The following is a 17,240-nucleotide window of genomic DNA, read 5'->3' on the forward strand; positions in this document are numbered from 1 at the left end:
TTTTTTTTCAGTTTTAAGTATTTTTTATGTTTAATTACATTTATATCAAAAATTGCTAGGAACTAAAGCGATTAAGGTGGATCTAGCTGTCCTTTACATCCATAAACGTTATATGTCAGTGGAACAAATGGAGTGAGCTTTGAGCGTTCCACGATTTTTGGAGACTCTATACGCCGGCTTCCTAAACAAGCCTATATGTATATTTGTCCAAGAATTTTTGGATGAAATACAAACCGCACAACTTCAAAATTGCATAAAAATAATCCGCATAAAAAGAGACCTTACAGTAATCATAAATAATATTACAATGTGTTGTGAAGTGCCGCCATCTGTTGAAAAAGAAAGATAACAAATAAAGCTACAAACAGACTGACTTTGGTTTTTATATTAATTTTGATATTTTTTATTATTTTTTCTGCTAAAAAATTCTTTAAGAAAATAATAATGTCTCAGGAATTGATGGATCTTTAATATATAAAATATTTTAAAAAGATTTCAAAAATTCTTTTTTTTTTTATTCTTTATACGCTGTGGACACTAAGAAGGCCTTTTTAGCAAGCCTATTATGGGTTCGGCCAGACCCACAATTGAACATCTGGGTGATGAAGAACGGGCATCCCTAAAATATTCCTGGAATTTTCGACCAATCCGAACTCTATACCGGGTCCCCCAAAACAACAGGCTGCCACCATAACCACTCAGCAATCCAGCCAAATATATTAAATCGAATAATATTGTACATGAACAGATTTCAAACTCAAATATATTTCTTCAGTAGCATCTTGCAGTGCTCCTCCATGCCTCAAAACATGTCCCTTCCATTTTAATCTATATTTGCATACCGTCAAGAAGAGTTGGTTTCTCATTCATTCTAGCACTTGGCTGACTATGGTCATATGGTCAGCCCAAGAAATCGTCAAAAGCTGGCAAACCCCCAACATATACCTCGAAGTAAGAAACTTATATCGATGTGGCAAGACAGGACTAGTGGCATGAGACAGAGTTGGGAGCCCCAAAAGATTTATCTTCGTACTGACTATTGATGGAGTGCAATGCGAAGGTCTAAGTTTCCAAAGGTGTCAGAGATATCAAAGGCCTGGGATTTGTGTAACAGGTTTTATAAGGCGCATTTGTTCAGCAGAGCAAATAAAAATTTGGCCTGCAGCTCGAAATGGTCACACTTGCATGGGATTGGGAGCTGATCCTGTTACATAAGAGAACTCAAGAGCCCGAAAAACAATACAGTAATGGGGAAAAAGCTTAAGTACCTATAAATCTCAGTGAGACAGTCCAAGGCTACAAAGTTTTGCTGAAATGAGCTAAGCTGCCATTATACAAATGCGTGCTGAAGTGGCTGAGCGAAAAATCGACAGGATGACGGCTCAAGGAAAGGCTTGGTTTGGTCGGCTTGGAAACGCTTTACCGGCGTTTCTTTGCTCAATAAAGTGACGATTGTCCTGTCATTGATATTATAACAAGCAAAGACGTTGAAGTATATGCTATCTATAATGATGCTTATGTTGCTATACAAATACAGACACCAGCAATAAATGAGTTACTGTCTTCAACTATCACTCTTCATCGATAGACGTCAGCGACCTTCTTGGGGACCTCAGAAGAGTATCTTGTTTCAACAAGGAAGTTCTGGCAGAAGATTTCAAAGTCAAACAATTGCTGTGGCTTATAGACGAACGTATTCGTATCTGGTTTTACCGGAATAGTAAAACCAGATACTAATTAATCCATGAAAAAATTATTTCGACTTTATGGAAGAAGATCCATGTTTTAAATCTGAATGGAAAAAAAAAGAGAGATGAAAATATTTATTTCGAAGTATGTGTATTAATAACAATGCAACTATTCAGCAAGAGACGAGTTTCAACTGGAACCACAACACATAGCTTAATAAAGACGTTCTCTCCTTTTTATTTACGTTAATTTTACAGCTGAAATCAATTCTAATAACTTAGGTTTTATCGAATATAACTTTTTTCCATTTGAGATCAGAAAACAGCCAATTGCATAATTAAAACAGTGTGTGAGTTCAAACTAATTTACATAATTTATTCTCCCGATAACATTTTATTTTTCTGTACATCAAAAGTTAAACTATTTACTTACAAAAGGTTTTATAGAATTAAAGATAAATATTTATATATAATAGTGCTTTTTAAAAGTAATCAGCATCAATCATTAAATAATCTCATTTGCATATAAACAGAAGCAGCTTTCACAAATCGTTTATCTGGTGATTTTAGAGTGGTGGAATTGTTGGACTTTGAAGAAATCGTCGAGTGGTATTTAATATTGGTTCTGACAATCTTTATTTATTATTATTTCAATTTCCTCTTCAGTATAAGGAGAAAATGTCGAACGTAGAAGAGGAAGGAACATTCAACTATGACAAAGTGACTATAGTCAATGATAACGAAGAATCTGTCGTCGTGTCACTACAATCATTGAAGGAAAAGGCGGGATTGCTGAAATATTCCATAACGGTGTGTCCGAACGAAATGAAGTTTTTTCTAAAAGTACCTCTGACATTAGAAATGCTCAACCAATTCTCCAGGTTTGTACAAATTATTCTACAAGAGTTACATACCTAATTTTGTTTTCAGTATATAAATATTTATTTATTAAAAGAACAAGATAATCCTGTTCAATGAGGAGAGTCTCTATCCCATTTGGAAATATCGGAGCAAGTGTTTAAAATAATTTGCATATGTTAACTACTGGAAGGAAACCAAACATTTGTGGATATAAATTGGTGATTTATGTGACATAGGACGTGTATCCTAGTAAAGCTGCTTTAATACAGTTGGATAAATAAGCCAATGGCAGTTCATTACTAATGAAACTGACTTCCTGGTTTTGGTTTGCTTATCCAGCAGCTGTACTAAAGCCGCTTTACCAGACAATGCGCCGGTAAAAGTATCAGAGTTAATTAAATTTAATGCCACATTTTTTCGTCTGAATTAATTTATTTCCTTAATTATATTTAACAATACATTCTGGTGTTTCAGACTAAGAAATAACAAACGATATTTATTCGATTCGTTATCGCATAAAAAAAGCTGCTTTTTCCTTCTTTTTCGTGCATAGCTAGTTTTATATATTATATAATTTGATAAGTGTTTGGGCTAAAAAGGATAACTGCTCAACTAAAAGGAGATGGAAATAAAGCCAAGTGTTTATTAAAAACTCAATTTTCAGTTCGAATTCCAAGTGTTCGGGCTTTTAACGTGGAGATTTTAAAAACAACAGTCTTACTTGTTAGTAACTAAACACTGCGTTTTGTTGGCCTGATTTATTTCAATAATAAAACCTCAAAACAGAAAAATTTGCTCGGGTTTAAGACAGATTTGCTTCCGAGGTGGGTACCCCACAGTATTTTTCCTCTAGGGTATCGAAGAGTATTCATGCCAAATTGATGCGGATACGTTGAACTGTATAAAACACCTAAACCAGTGGTTCTCAATTTTTTTACCCATGGACCCATTTTCTTTCTGGACCCCCATAGACGTTGCACAGGAAAAGAAACCTTATATTTTTCACTAATAAAAAAAAGTGACATTTCTGAACGTTTTCCTATCAAGTGACATGACGCTGATGGTATAAGATTCTCCCAACAAATCTCGGCCTAACAAATCGGTCATTGAGAAGGATCACAGATAATGTCGTATACATATTGAATATTTTAAATAATTTTATATTTTAACCCTTATGCAAGAAATGAGTAATAAAGAACTTGACAATATATATACTGTAGAAATTTAATTCTCAGTAAAACAATTGTTCTGATTTAGAATCACCTTATAGACCAGTAAAATATCACTGTGATCCCCAAATTCAGTATTTTTTTGTGGACATTTAGGCCCTGTACACACTAGGCGTTTTTCAACGCGCGCTTAACGCCGAGCTAACGCGCGTTAGCTCGGCGTTCGACGAGCGTTAGTTCGGCGTTTAGCACTGGCTCAGTTTGGAAATGGACGAGAAAGTAATTGATTGTGTGTGCTCCTCCATCGTCGCTATAAGGCAGCACATATATCTCAAAGCGCCCGTAAAGTGCCCGCAAAACGCGCGTTTTAACAAAAATCTATAAACGCGCGTTTAACGCGCGCTTGGCGTTTGAGTGTGTACGGCTACATAGAACTCTTGGTTCTTTAAAACGCGCGTTGAAAAACGCCTAGTGTGTACAGGGCCTTAGTAATGTTACATGGATCCCGGTTAAGAACCACTGGCCTAAACATTATAAGTTAGACGATTATATCTATTCGTAAGTTAATTTAGGTTTTTCGAGATATTTTATCATCGAAATTTCGTAACCAAATATGATTATCAGTAAATGGCTAAAAGTACTTCTCGATTATTGAGAAAACGGTCTGTAATAGAACGTAATTTTTAGCGAGTAATTATTAAAAGATATATGAAAAATTAATATACAATGTATTTTTCTTTCAGATTTTTGGATAACGAAATTCTTAATTTTACTATTGTTGATGGCGCATTTGAAATGTATTTATTCAGCAAACGTTACTTCATTAACCAACTGAAAAATGTATGTTTTAATTACATCTCCTGGTTGATTTTTAGAGGTAATGCTTGTCGTGCCCACGATTTGGCTTGCAGACACAATGAAAAACAACTGCAATATCATTGTTTCAGCCTACTCGCTTTCTCTGATAGAAGTATTTTCCGTACCGATGATTTCCGATCGTGCGAAGAAACTACTGTTTACAAGTTATTGACGAGCCCAATATACGTAAGACTGGAGGAATTTGATTTGTTGATGGGACTTCGCATGTGGGTCGAAAAAACATTTCTCAAATTGAGGGAAACAAATGCCAACATATCGAAGAGAGACGTGATGAAACCTTTCATCTCTTTCATCAGATTTTTTGTTCTAGATCCAGATCGTTTAAAACAGATTGTGGACAATTTTACTAAAGATCAGATTTTAACAGAAGAGGAAGTTCAATCCATACGACAATTTCTCGCCGAGAAAAACGTAGCTCTTCTTCCAACAACAATAACTGCTAGTATTAAACGTCGAAATATTAATGATTATTCGGTTACTGCCGTAAACTATGTGATTCATCGTATGTTAAAAGTAAATATTTATATGAAACCAAACTTTCAGTTTATGATTGATATATTGTTCTGTGAAAACTGTTACGCGCATAAAATTAAACTTCCAATAATTCATAATAATCCTAGAGGGATAAATGTTTTGGTCGGTGTTAAGGCGATGTATACTCAGGATTTTGTGTACGAAAAAAGATTTTGCTATGGAGGAGGGATTGTATATTTGCAAAAAACGAAATATTTGCCGAAGCGCACTTTTTATATATTCTCTGTTAAAGTTCCTGAAAAAGAAATACATTCGAACATAATAGAAATTTTGAAGGATTCGGATGAATACGTACCAATATACGATTTTCGAGACGACAATAAAAGACGTGACGAAGAAATCACAAAGTTTTCTTGTGACGTTCAATTCTCTGTATAAAATCTCAATTGTTTTTTATAGCATACGTTACGTACTTTTTTAAACAAAGACCTTTTCGTTTTTAATTATTATATGTAGATTTTACGGAACGTCTAGTACTTTTCTAGTAATTAGACGAAATTGGATTCATTTTATTTGTTATCTTTCACATGATCAAGAATGATGTACGTTCTCTGTCGTTGACTGAATGTTTAAAAAATGAAAAGTTTGTTACTGTTTGAAAATAAATGTAAGCAATCCGAATAGCATTGGCAATGTGTCTCACTTTGCTTCTTTTAGTCGTCATCTGTTTAATAAATCAAGTGTTTAAATTTAGTATTAGCCAGTGGCATGTTGTGACATTTGATGATAGGGAAGCTGTGTTTCTGTAAGAAGCCGACTTCCAGGGGCAATCAGTTAATTCTCTAAATGTCTTTTTAATAGATTATTTATCTGACGTACTTAATAAATAAAGTTCAATATAATTACCTCCGTTATTAGATTCAATAGATTTCCTATGCCCTCTAAATGCCGATTCCCGCTTTGATAAAAACGTAACATCTATTAGTTACGGATAATAGGTATATTTAAATTATCTCGTTATAATTTTCAATATTTTATATTATTTACTAATGTTAAATTCTATTCCGCTTTGATTTCCAAATTGTTTCAAATACGAAAGAATCGACGATTTTTCATGTCTTTTGCCAACTAATTTGTCAAAGCCATTCTTATTCCACATACTAATTTCATTTGAAAATAGGCAAACCAACAAAACAATTTTTGCATTTTTATGCATTTACAGAATCATTTTATCGTGAAAATGTCGAACAAATTTTTTCATTGAAGTGTTTATATTTAACTTAGGCATTGGCCTTTCTCTTTTAATAATGTTTTCTTTTTCATTATATGATTTCGAGCCAAAACTTTTTAAAATAAATCTTCAATATCGCAATTACATTCTGAATCGCTAGCCACGATATAAGGGCTAAAATATAAAAATAAAATAATAAAAACTTACTTGGTGAAATAAAATGTGTGGTGGATATACATACCTGGTACAAAACATTCTTCAATTGTATGAATATACTTTTAAAGAAAATTATAATTAAATATAGCTTTGTAAAGAAACGTACTGTACATAAAAATAACATAAAATCTTTATTTTTTAAATTTTAACCACTTAGTCAAATAGCTCCCTACGAGTGGAATCAGAGACGATCTAGGTAGGTGTGCGGTGCGTGCATGCACGCCAAATCCCGAGGGTGCTGATACCGGTCAATGTCAGATGCGTCTTTTGTCGCATCACTAATATACCTCAAAAGGCGCGACAGGGTTGATGTAGATTTTAAACGTTTCTCACCACAGCTGTAAAAATCTAAATATCTAAAAACTTAATAGACTTCCGTATTTTGTTTTCTAACTAATTCGTTTTAAGACCAGGTGTTGTCCACGGAAATTTCCAAAATTTACAACTTTTTGGTCACTTTCGTCGAACTGGAAAAATTTCTGTCTTTATTACATCTAATACAGTATTTCGAAGAAATCAGTCCTCACTGTACTCGGCTATAGAGTGGTTCGATTAAGCTTTTGTTTAAGTAAAATTTCGGCTCTTTCACCAGGGTTTTGTTTATGTCCCCAATTCCCTAATCGCTTAATTATTTAACAACTACTTAAGTATAAATAAAGCCGAAACCGGTTACTTTGTACAGTACTCGAATATTTGTAGTCTCGGGAAAAAAGTGGAAAGACAAATTTTTATGACAACGGATACATAAATCGTAAATTTAAGGAAAATAAATTCTAGAGCCTTTTCTGTACCTCGTGCATCTCTCTCATTCATTAAATTTAGTTGTAAATGATGCTGTCAAAGTAACGGTTAATTTTTTAACATTATACAAGAATTGTACACGTTTTTTTCTAATCCCCTTATGGGACATACGAAATCGTAATATCACTGGTTTAACATTGAAACCCGTGAGTAATATAAAATGGGAGAGCGGAATAAAAATATCAAATATTTTAATAGATTCTTTTTAACTCCTGTCAACTATACAGAACTATCATAAAAACATACCATTAAATTCTTAACGGTTGGGATAAGTTATAAATCTACTCGTGATTCACGTAATCGGGTGAGGGCGGCAAATATCTAGCGGGCAGACGGCTAACAGCCCAGAACCAGCCCCGGATAGAATTGGATGCGGTATACGTGTAGCATCCACCAAAGGTCCTAGGCTTCCACCAGCTAAACCGGGTGAGGTTGGTAATCTGTAAAGCGCATGCGCGAATCTGGCTTTTTGGATGCTGACAATACATCGTTTCCACTCCGCCACTAATATTCGAATATAAATAGCAATCTTATCTTTTTTTTCACGTTTAGTATAGAAATTTGTAATAAGATACATAATGCGGTTATAATAAAATAAAGTGCGATTATTTTCATATAATTAAAATTAATATGTATTTATTTTTTAGAAAATACAGTAGACCCTCTATAACGCGGGTTCATATAACGCGGATTCGTATATCGCGGCGAAAAAATTGCGACCGTATTCGTATAAAGACTCTAAAAAAGACTCGTAAAATGCGGTAAAACGTCATCGCCAATTCGTGTCGCGACAGAATTGGTCGAATCTGGACCAATAGTGGACGAGCAGCCGAACTACTTACACGCTACAGAGAATTAAAGCGGGTAAGTTGAGTTTACTATCGTCTGTACAGTATATATGCCTAGATTAAGCACTGTAAGTCTAACACGGTACTGTAATTTTATACATTTGTTGTGAAAAGAAACATTTCTTATTCAACGGTCATAAAAATTATTTCTATTAATGATGTCTCCAAAGTTNTTAGGCTCAATTAATTTATGTTCTCCTACATTATAAGATGAAAGTAAAATAAAGCGTTTCATTGGGAGTTTTGATGATTACGAAAAAAATACTATTTTATTTCTAAAGATGAAATAAAAAATAAACTAAAGTGCGATGAGTGATATTTACTTTCAGCGAGTGCTCCGCTGTTCAATGACGCGCAAACACAATACATAGATATTACATGAACTAACAAGTAGAGACTTGTAAAACATATGTAATAATATGCAGCATAAAATCTCAAAATTTCTCTCTTAGGTGAGTCTTCAAGATGTAACTTTTCGTATAATAAATAATAGAAAGAAAACCTGACATCATAAATTATTATTGAAATGCGAGATTTCCCGGTAAATTTTATTTTCCCGGGATTTTTCTCGTAGGGAATAAACGGCAGGAATCCCGGGAAAACGGGATCCCAGGATCCCGGGAAAGAAACCCTAATAAAGACGCTAAAAGAGACTCGTAAAATGCTCTAAAACGTCATCGCCGACTCGTGTCGCGACAGGATTGGTCGAATATGGACCAATAGTGGACGAGCAGCCGAACAACAGTAGACCCGCCTATAACACTGTAGATCAGGGGTGAGCAACCTTTTTAGTCAATGGGCCAATTTAAATTTTAAAATTTTTTGGCGGGCCGCACATAAAGTAACACTTATTAATAATTTACAAAACTTTATTTATAATAAACATTAGAATAAAAAAATATAAAATTGAAAAAAAAGTAAAGGTTTCATATACAAATTTTAATGCAAAATAAAAACAAACAAGAAAAGAACAGAAAAACGAATTTACTTGAAATTTTTAATGAGAAATTTGGCACTGTTTTTTCGATACAAGCTGATCAATATCAGCCGGAATTGATGAGGTAGCTACACGTANATAACGGAGCTAAAACACTACGCGAACAATAACAAAAGCTAAAAGTATTGATTTTAACACGGGTAATACCGGACAATCACTTTGCCACCGGCTCGTACTCACCCGAACTTTCTTGAAATAATTTTCATCTTTAGCATCTTCTATCTGTTTCATCGCCGCCTGTCGCCTTCTATCAATCTCTTTAGCAGAATTCATGCTGAATAATAAACGAATATCGCCGCCTCTAACATCCCACCTTCTCCACGCTAGAATATGCACTGCCGACTGTACGCGTTCGACCACCTGCCTTTCTTTTTTTACCTTTTAAACCTACTAGCGCCTCTAGTGGCAATTTTCAGCACTCTTCTCTTTATCTCTTGTTTATTTTTAAGGTATTATCACTAATTAATTTTATAAATAAATATTCGTGTATTGTATATTTTTATTTTTATCCGAATGTCCGTATAAGTAGACGTATAAAACAGAAAATTTGGTTAGAGTTGCCATCAATTATATAAAATTGTAAAATTACTCAAAAGTTTTGCTAATTAGAGAATGTTTTCTGCGAAATTTAGAGGACAGAAACACACGAATCGACAAAAACTTCAGCTTTCATAGTTAAGCGTTTATGTAAGCGTTGGAAGCAACAAATAGAATGTGATTTAATACTAATTTTACGATTAATATCCACAATAAAAACTGCAGATTTAAAGTTTAAAAAAGGTCAGACAAACGGAGAAAAAAAAATGTACAGAATTTGTTTTTATATCTTCATAATATTTATCCATTGAAATTTCTATAAAGTCAATACTAGGAACGTTCATAAAAATGTATCCTTAAATTAGTAACGAGAGAAATTTATTACTGAAAAGTAATCAGAAAAATAATATTCAATAATTATAGTCTATACGAGTTAGCAGTTGTGAACCTAATAATAATAATCATGGAGTAGACAAGTCATTCGAGTCTAAGTACAAACGTACTGTATATAAAATCGTTGCAGGGAGGAAAGAAATGTTCTGTTTTTGAGGCAACAACGTACAACGTAAACTGAAATTATGACGTAAGAGATTTATAAAAGAAACCAATACCCTAATTTGATGACCCTTCAATCCATGAACTTACATTAAAAATTTGGACTTTATAAACACAGAGGGGGGATATTTGCTCCCTCCTACGTGAGAAGTCATGCTATGAACTCGATATAATATACGGGAAAAGGATTTTAAATTTATGATATTAATATCGGAAATGAATATAGAGCTGCTTTTTTATCAGAATAAATGCTTTTTGTTAAAAAAAACATAAGTTTCGGGATTGTTGTAAATCATGCCACACCTCTGAGCATCTAGTTCTTACACGTGATAGCAGAAAATCCGCCATTTTTCGAATGTGAATCACGTGGCTACTGTGAACGTCGCGAGACTTGCTATTGGCTAGAATTGGCAAAATTTTCTGTGTATAAAAAGTAGAAACTCACAGTACTTTGTTTTCTGAAACTTACGTTCTCTGTTTTACGTCTATAATAAAATTGTAGCAATTTCAGTTCTTGAATTTTTTTTTTGGCATGTCTTCAAAATGTAACACTCATCGAAAAAAGTTTGATCATAATTAAATTTTTTTTATTCAAATATAAACTACATTGTAAGACGCCTTGGTTTTACGAGAATAATGCACACTATTACGTCAATTTGACGTCACTATACGCTTCCCCATTATAAAAAAAATAAAGAAATGACGTCAAGCTTACGTAAAAGTGTGCATTATTTTCATAAAAACAAATGCACCTTTACATTATGCAATATTTGTTGAAAATAGAAAAAAATAGCAAAATTTACACATATGGATAAATTTTAATGTCTTCTCTTCCCTTTATATACTCTCTTAAAATGCTGTGCAAGTCTATTGTATATAGGTATATAATATGTGTACGGGTGTCACACAGGTAGGCTATATACGAGTAATATGCCAATTGGGTAACTGAGGGTTATCTTGCGTCCTCTTTTCCCCGGATATGTCCTCTTATTTTATCATGTAAGACTGGATACGATTAATGCTCTTACAAACTAGATTTTTTTTTATCATTTAACAGCTTACTTTTTTGCTCTTATAACTAGACCCACACACGTTCGAGACTAATAACCACTAATTTTTTTTTTCTATTTTTCATTCATATTTCCATTCGATTCTAAACTACGTCTATTTATATTTCCTAAACAGTTTTTTCTTAATTTAAATTTTTACCATTTTCTTCCTGTAAAATTCGAGTCTCGATAACTAATTTTTCTGGTTTGTTATTCCAATCGTGGATTTAAAAAGGTATCATTTGTACAAAGTAGTTGTTAACATCCGTATGTACTTTGTAGTGAGCTTGTGTAAACGCTAAAAAAATGTAAATATTTATATATAATAGTGCTTTTTAAAAGTAATCACCATCAATCATTAAATAATCTCATTTGCATATAAACTGAAGCAGCTTTCACAAATCGTGTATCTGGTGATTTAAGAGTGGTGGAATTGTTGGACTTTGAGGAAATTGTCGAGTGGTATTTAGTATTGGTTCTGACAACCTTCATTTATTATTATTTCAATTTCCTCTTTAGTATTAGGAGAAAATGTCGAACGTAGAAGAGGAAGGAACATTCAACTATTACAAAGTGACTATAGTCAATGATAGTGGAGAATCTGTCGTCGTGTCACTAAATTCATTGGAGGAAAAGGCGGGATTGTTGAAATATTCCATAATGGTTTGTCCGAACGAAATGAAGTTTCTTCTAAAAGTACCTCTGACATTAGAAATGCTCAACCAATTCGCCAGGTTTGTCAGATCTATTTTATAAGTCACTTAATTTGTCTTCAGTATGAATATATATTAAAAGATAATCGTGTTTAATGAAGAAAGTCTCTTGACCGTTTTGAAATATCGCGGAAAATATTTAGAATATTTTTAAAACCAATCGTTTTGTGGATAATAATTGGTAATTTATTTCTACACAAAAATGTATTTTTAAAGTTATATTTAACTGTAGATTCTCGTGTTAACATTAGGAAATAAAGAATATTTATTTGAATTGATATGGCGAAATTGCAATTCTAAATGAGGCAATTGGAAGCTTTTCAGAGCTGTAGTCCATGCCCGTATGTGTAAAAATGTCAAAGGAACTGTCAATCCTTCGAAAGCTAGGCTTCTCGAAATCAGTTTACGTGTCACTTATCTCTCTAACTGTCGTCGTTTTCTTTTGACGTTTTATTCCTTTGACATAGTGTGGATCGCCTGATAAGGCCCCAGTCGCATCATTCAGAGAGATTGATTTCGGAAAGGGTCACATTTAGAGGTATGGTTCCTATTGCCATGCTTTACAGCCAGCTCTGTTAAGGTCGCAACAATGTCATTCACAACGCAATTTTACCATTTAAATCTGCAATTTTACCCATAAAAGATTAGTCATATGAATTAGCGATGCCGCAATCTCGACGTGCCATAATTAAACATTGATTTATAAGAATATGACCTGAATGGCTGCAGTCTGAAATGCAGGCTGAAATGTCTTCGCTTATTAAGAAAAAGTTCTGTGGTAGAACATGATGTGTTTTTAAGCGAGTAAACGTAAAATAACAAACAATTATATGAATCATTTTAGATATATACTTGTGAGCACTATGTTGGCCTTCTTTATTGTTAGACTTATTACACCGTCACTGGACACAATATAAGCCTTAGAAAATCTCTTTATTTTTCCAAAAAGTTTTTCTGTACGAAACATAGTGCTCACAGGTATGATATATACCAAGACTAGACAAGAAGCGTATCATAGAATTATTTTATTTATAAACATTTAAATCTTTCTACAATTTCAGATTTTTGGATAACAAAATTCCTGAATTTACTTCTGCGGATAGCGGATTTGAAATGTATTTATTCAGCAAACGTTACTTCATTAGCCATTTAGAAAGTATAAGTTTCTATTATCTCGTCAGGTTGACTCACAGTACACATGTTTGTCGTGTCCACGATTTAGCTTGCAAATACAATGAAAAGCAATTGCAACGTGCTTGTTTCAATCAATTCCTTTTCTCTGACAGAAGTATTTTCCGTACCGATTATTTCCGATCGTGCGAAGAAACTACTATTCACAAGTTATTAACGAGCCCCCTATACCGATCGCTGGAGGAATTTGATTTGTTGATGGGACTTCGCATGTGGGTCGAAAAAACATTTCTCAAATTGAGAAAAACAAATGCCAACATATCGAAGAGAGACGTAATGAAACCTTTCATCTCTTTCATCAGATTTTTTGTTCTAGATCCAGATAGTTTAAAACAGATTGTGGACAATTTTATTAAAGATCAGATTTTAACAGAAGAGGAAGTTCAATCCATTCGACAATATCTCACCGAGAAAAACGTGGCGCTCCTTCAAAAAACAATATCTGCTAATGGTAAACGCCGAAATATTAATGATTTATCCTCAATTCTTGCCATAAATCAAAGAGCACGTCATCAGTTAAATGCGTGCATTAGTATGAAACCAAATTTTCAATTTATGGCTGACGTATGGTTCTGTGAAAACTGTTACGCACATACAATTAAACTTCCAATAATCCACATGAATCCTAAAGGGATAAATGTTTTGGTCGGTGTGAAGTCGGCATATTCGCATGATTTTCTGTACGAAAAATGCATTTGCTTTAGAGATGGGCTTTTGTTTTTAAGAAAAGTGAATTTATTGCCGAAACGCAGCTTTTATATATTTTTAGTTACGATTCCTGAAAAGGAAGTAAATTCGAACTTAATAGTAGTTATGAAGGATACAAATGATTACATCCCAGCCTACAATTTTCCAGATGAGACTACAAGTGAAGAAGAAAATGTGAAATTTCTTTGTAGCACTGTCTTCTATTTTTAAAATCTCAAAAATTTCCTTTTTTTATATATATATCTTACGTCGGGTATTTTTAAAGAGGACTATTTTGGTTTTCATTAAAATTATTTGTGTATTTCAAAACTACTATGCATAGACAATTAGAAGCGATTGCAAATAAAATGAATCCAATCTTTATTGTGATTAAGAATGACGTACGTTCGTTGTGTCCGAACGAAAGGAAAGAAATCGTTGTGATTTGTATCTTAAGAAGAAAAACACAATTTATAGTTTGAGAATAAATGTTAAAAATTCGAAAAACTTTTACTCTTTCTTATTTGGCTTCTTTTGACAAATCAAATGCGTAAATTTAGAACTCGTTTGTGATTGTCCCAGGTAGAATGGAGTATTTTTTACACGTATTTGATTTAGTCAAGTCATTTAGCATAGACTTGTAAATATTCCTGCTCCTGTTTTAATTGGAAATATTGCCTTTATACGTAGGACGGATTAAGACTACTTTTAGGGATCCTAAGCACTTGAAAGTTTAAAACATAGTAATATATCCCAGATAATTGAAAACACAAAGAATAATAAAACATAAAATTTTATTTTTCGAAATTAANTTGCATGTTTGAACAAGTCGCCGACAAGTGAGTAACTCGTCACAAAAAATTGTTTCGGTTTAGTATGTACTACCATTTTATTATAATTAATTTTATAACAATATATTGATGGGAGAAAGTCAATAAAATAAATTCAATTTTAAACATGCTTGGCGGGCCGCATAAACATGTTTAACGGGCCGCAAGCGGCCCGCGGGCCGCGTGTTGCTCATCCCTGCTGTAGATAATTCCATGTTATATGAATTCCATGTTGTACGAGTCACTTAGATTTTACAAATACGTGTGCCAGGCTGTGAATGGCTCGCGTAGTTCTAAAATCTAAGTGACTCGTAAGTGACATGGAATTCATATAACACGGAATTATCTACAGTGTTATAGGGTGGTCTACTGTACTTTCACGCTATGGAGAGTTTAGGCAGGTAATTTGAGTTTACTATCGTCTGTACAGTATATAAATTAGGTACTGTAAGTCTAATACAGTACTGTAATTTTATACATTTCTTGTGAAAAAACATTTCTTATTCAACGGCCATAAAAATTATTTCTATTAATGATGTCTCCAAAGTTCAGCGAATTTTTTGCAGAAAAATAACTTATTAGAAAACGCGCTCGCCGTTTGGTGCGCTGCTCCGCGACGAAAACAAGCTTAAGCAATGGTGACGTCGAACGGTGCACACTTGGTAAGTAATCCTACAATTTTTTTGTTTATAGCATAGTTTATATGGATTATTCCCAAAAAATTTTACGTATTTTGGAAATGTTGAGTCAAATTAGTTTATAATCGATTAATTTTATGGGGAAAATCTTTCAAATAGCCGTAGTCCGTAAACTGCACACGTGCCGGGCTGTGATTGGCTCATATATTTAAGGATTCCTACAACGCGAAATTCTTATAAAGTGGAACGTATCTACCGCGTTATAGGGGGTTCAACTGTACGAGGGAAGCGGCGCATCCACCGCTTTCAATGACGGCTCGCCACTGGTATTAGTAATCTGACGATTGCTCCAGTACAGTTGAACATATTCCTTCTGGTATTTAATAAGAAAATATTTCCTTTATACGTAGGACCAGATTGAGACTATTATTTACAGACCATAAAAACACTCAAGATTTCGGTACCCCATATAGTGTGTATGTAATTCAAAATATAAATAATAATAAAGCATTTTTCTAAATGAATGACGCCGCAAATACTTTAATTTTTTTCATTTATTATGGACCCTGATTCAGCTGCACCATATGGTCCCTGGTAAATTAAACAATTAAAGATTTGTGGTTACCCCTTTCCTTGATGCCGTAATTATATGCTAATATATATTATAATTTATAAATATTTATTCCAAATATTTATAAATTATACGCCATTTTATTATTTTCACAATATTAAGTTTATCTTCATTTCATCATTTAGGCCGGATGGCCGAACGGTCAAGGTAACAGCTTACCGCTCTGGGGATCCTGGAATTCAATCCGGACGGGTCGAAAAAATCCCCAGATACTTTTTGGGAGGTGGTTCGTCCTGATATGTCAGGCCCGTTCTTTACCAGCCGGCCGTCCCATTGTGGGACTGGCCGAACTCATGATACGCTTATTAAAATAGGCCCTCTTAGTGCCCACAGGGCAAAAAGAGTTTTAAAAAAAATCCCCATTTCAACTCGAAAATAGGCGGTGGGGATGATAGTGATGGGAACGCCTAAATTTCCTAAATTCAACTGTTTTGGATCCTCCTCAAATTTTATTAAATAATAATTTACATACAGTATAATGCATGCAATGCAGGAACGGCAATTCTAAGTGTTACCTGCGTAAAAAAGCATTGTCTCATGATACGTCAATTTTGAAGATGAAGTAGAGCTTAAATTTCGAAAAATGTTGAAGCGTAGAGTTAAGCACACGACCTTATTATTACGTAAAAATATGTACAGTTCATATTGTTATAATAATATACAATATATAATAACAATATCAGTATTTATAATATTTCAAAAAAATTAAAAATTAAGTGTAGAAGAAATTTGATTTTTTCACAATTTTCTACCGGTCTGCAATTTTTTAAATTGCTGCCCGGTGAGGTGACGGGTCAACGCGAACTAACAGATTGGAATGTTTAGAATGTCAATCGGAAAAGTCCAGCTTTGACTCTGACTCTCGTAGACATGAGAACATTTTGGAAATAAATGTAGCAAAATCCAAATTCCTTTGAAAGCAAAATCGTCGCGTTGTAAGTAATAAAGACATTCTTAGCCGCCAGTGAGATACGGGCAAAAGTTTCAAAGTTGGATCAACACTTGCGGACGAAGTCGAATGGAAGTATCGAATTGATTAACCGATGAAATTAAAAATTAGGGGAGAGATCCTTTAAAAAGCCAGAAAATCAAAGAGAAAGAATGATCGCTTCTCCCTGGCTCAATCTGTTTATCCTCTCTGTCGGTTTCCCCATTGCATGGGATTTCATTTTCATTCCGCCGTATTATAAAAGTTTTTCGGTCTTTTTAACATTAACTTTATCCAGTTTGGTGTTGCGTTAATAC

The 17,240-nt window shown here is 33.7% G+C and overlaps 2 protein-coding genes across 2 annotated transcripts; both read left to right on the top strand.

The window, feature by feature from the left end:
* The first annotated feature begins 2,233 nt into the window (after positions 1-2,233).
* Positions 2,234-5,757, top strand: LOC111619154. Its single transcript, XM_023360829.1, has 2 exons — positions 2,234-2,569; positions 4,462-5,757. The coding sequence occupies exons 1-2, from the start codon at positions 2,367-2,369 to the stop codon at positions 5,507-5,509; spliced, it is 1,251 nt and encodes a 416-aa protein (XP_023216597.1). The 5' UTR covers positions 2,234-2,366; the 3' UTR covers positions 5,510-5,757.
* Positions 5,758-11,724: 5,967 nt separating this feature from the next.
* LOC111619172 lies at positions 11,725-14,127 on the top strand. The gene is made up of 2 exons (XM_023360863.1): positions 11,725-12,039; positions 13,080-14,127. Exons 1-2 carry the CDS (start codon positions 11,837-11,839, stop codon positions 14,125-14,127), a joined length of 1,251 nt encoding a protein of 416 aa, XP_023216631.1. The 5' UTR covers positions 11,725-11,836.
* The last annotated feature ends 3,113 nt before the right edge of the window (positions 14,128-17,240 follow it).

The sequence above is a fragment of the Centruroides sculpturatus genome, unplaced genomic scaffold, assembly GCF_000671375.1.
Source record: "Centruroides sculpturatus isolate CEXI.00-Female unplaced genomic scaffold, Cexi_2.0 scaffold79, whole genome shotgun sequence".
NCBI classification, from domain to species: Eukaryota; Metazoa; Arthropoda; class Arachnida; order Scorpiones; family Buthidae; genus Centruroides; species Centruroides sculpturatus.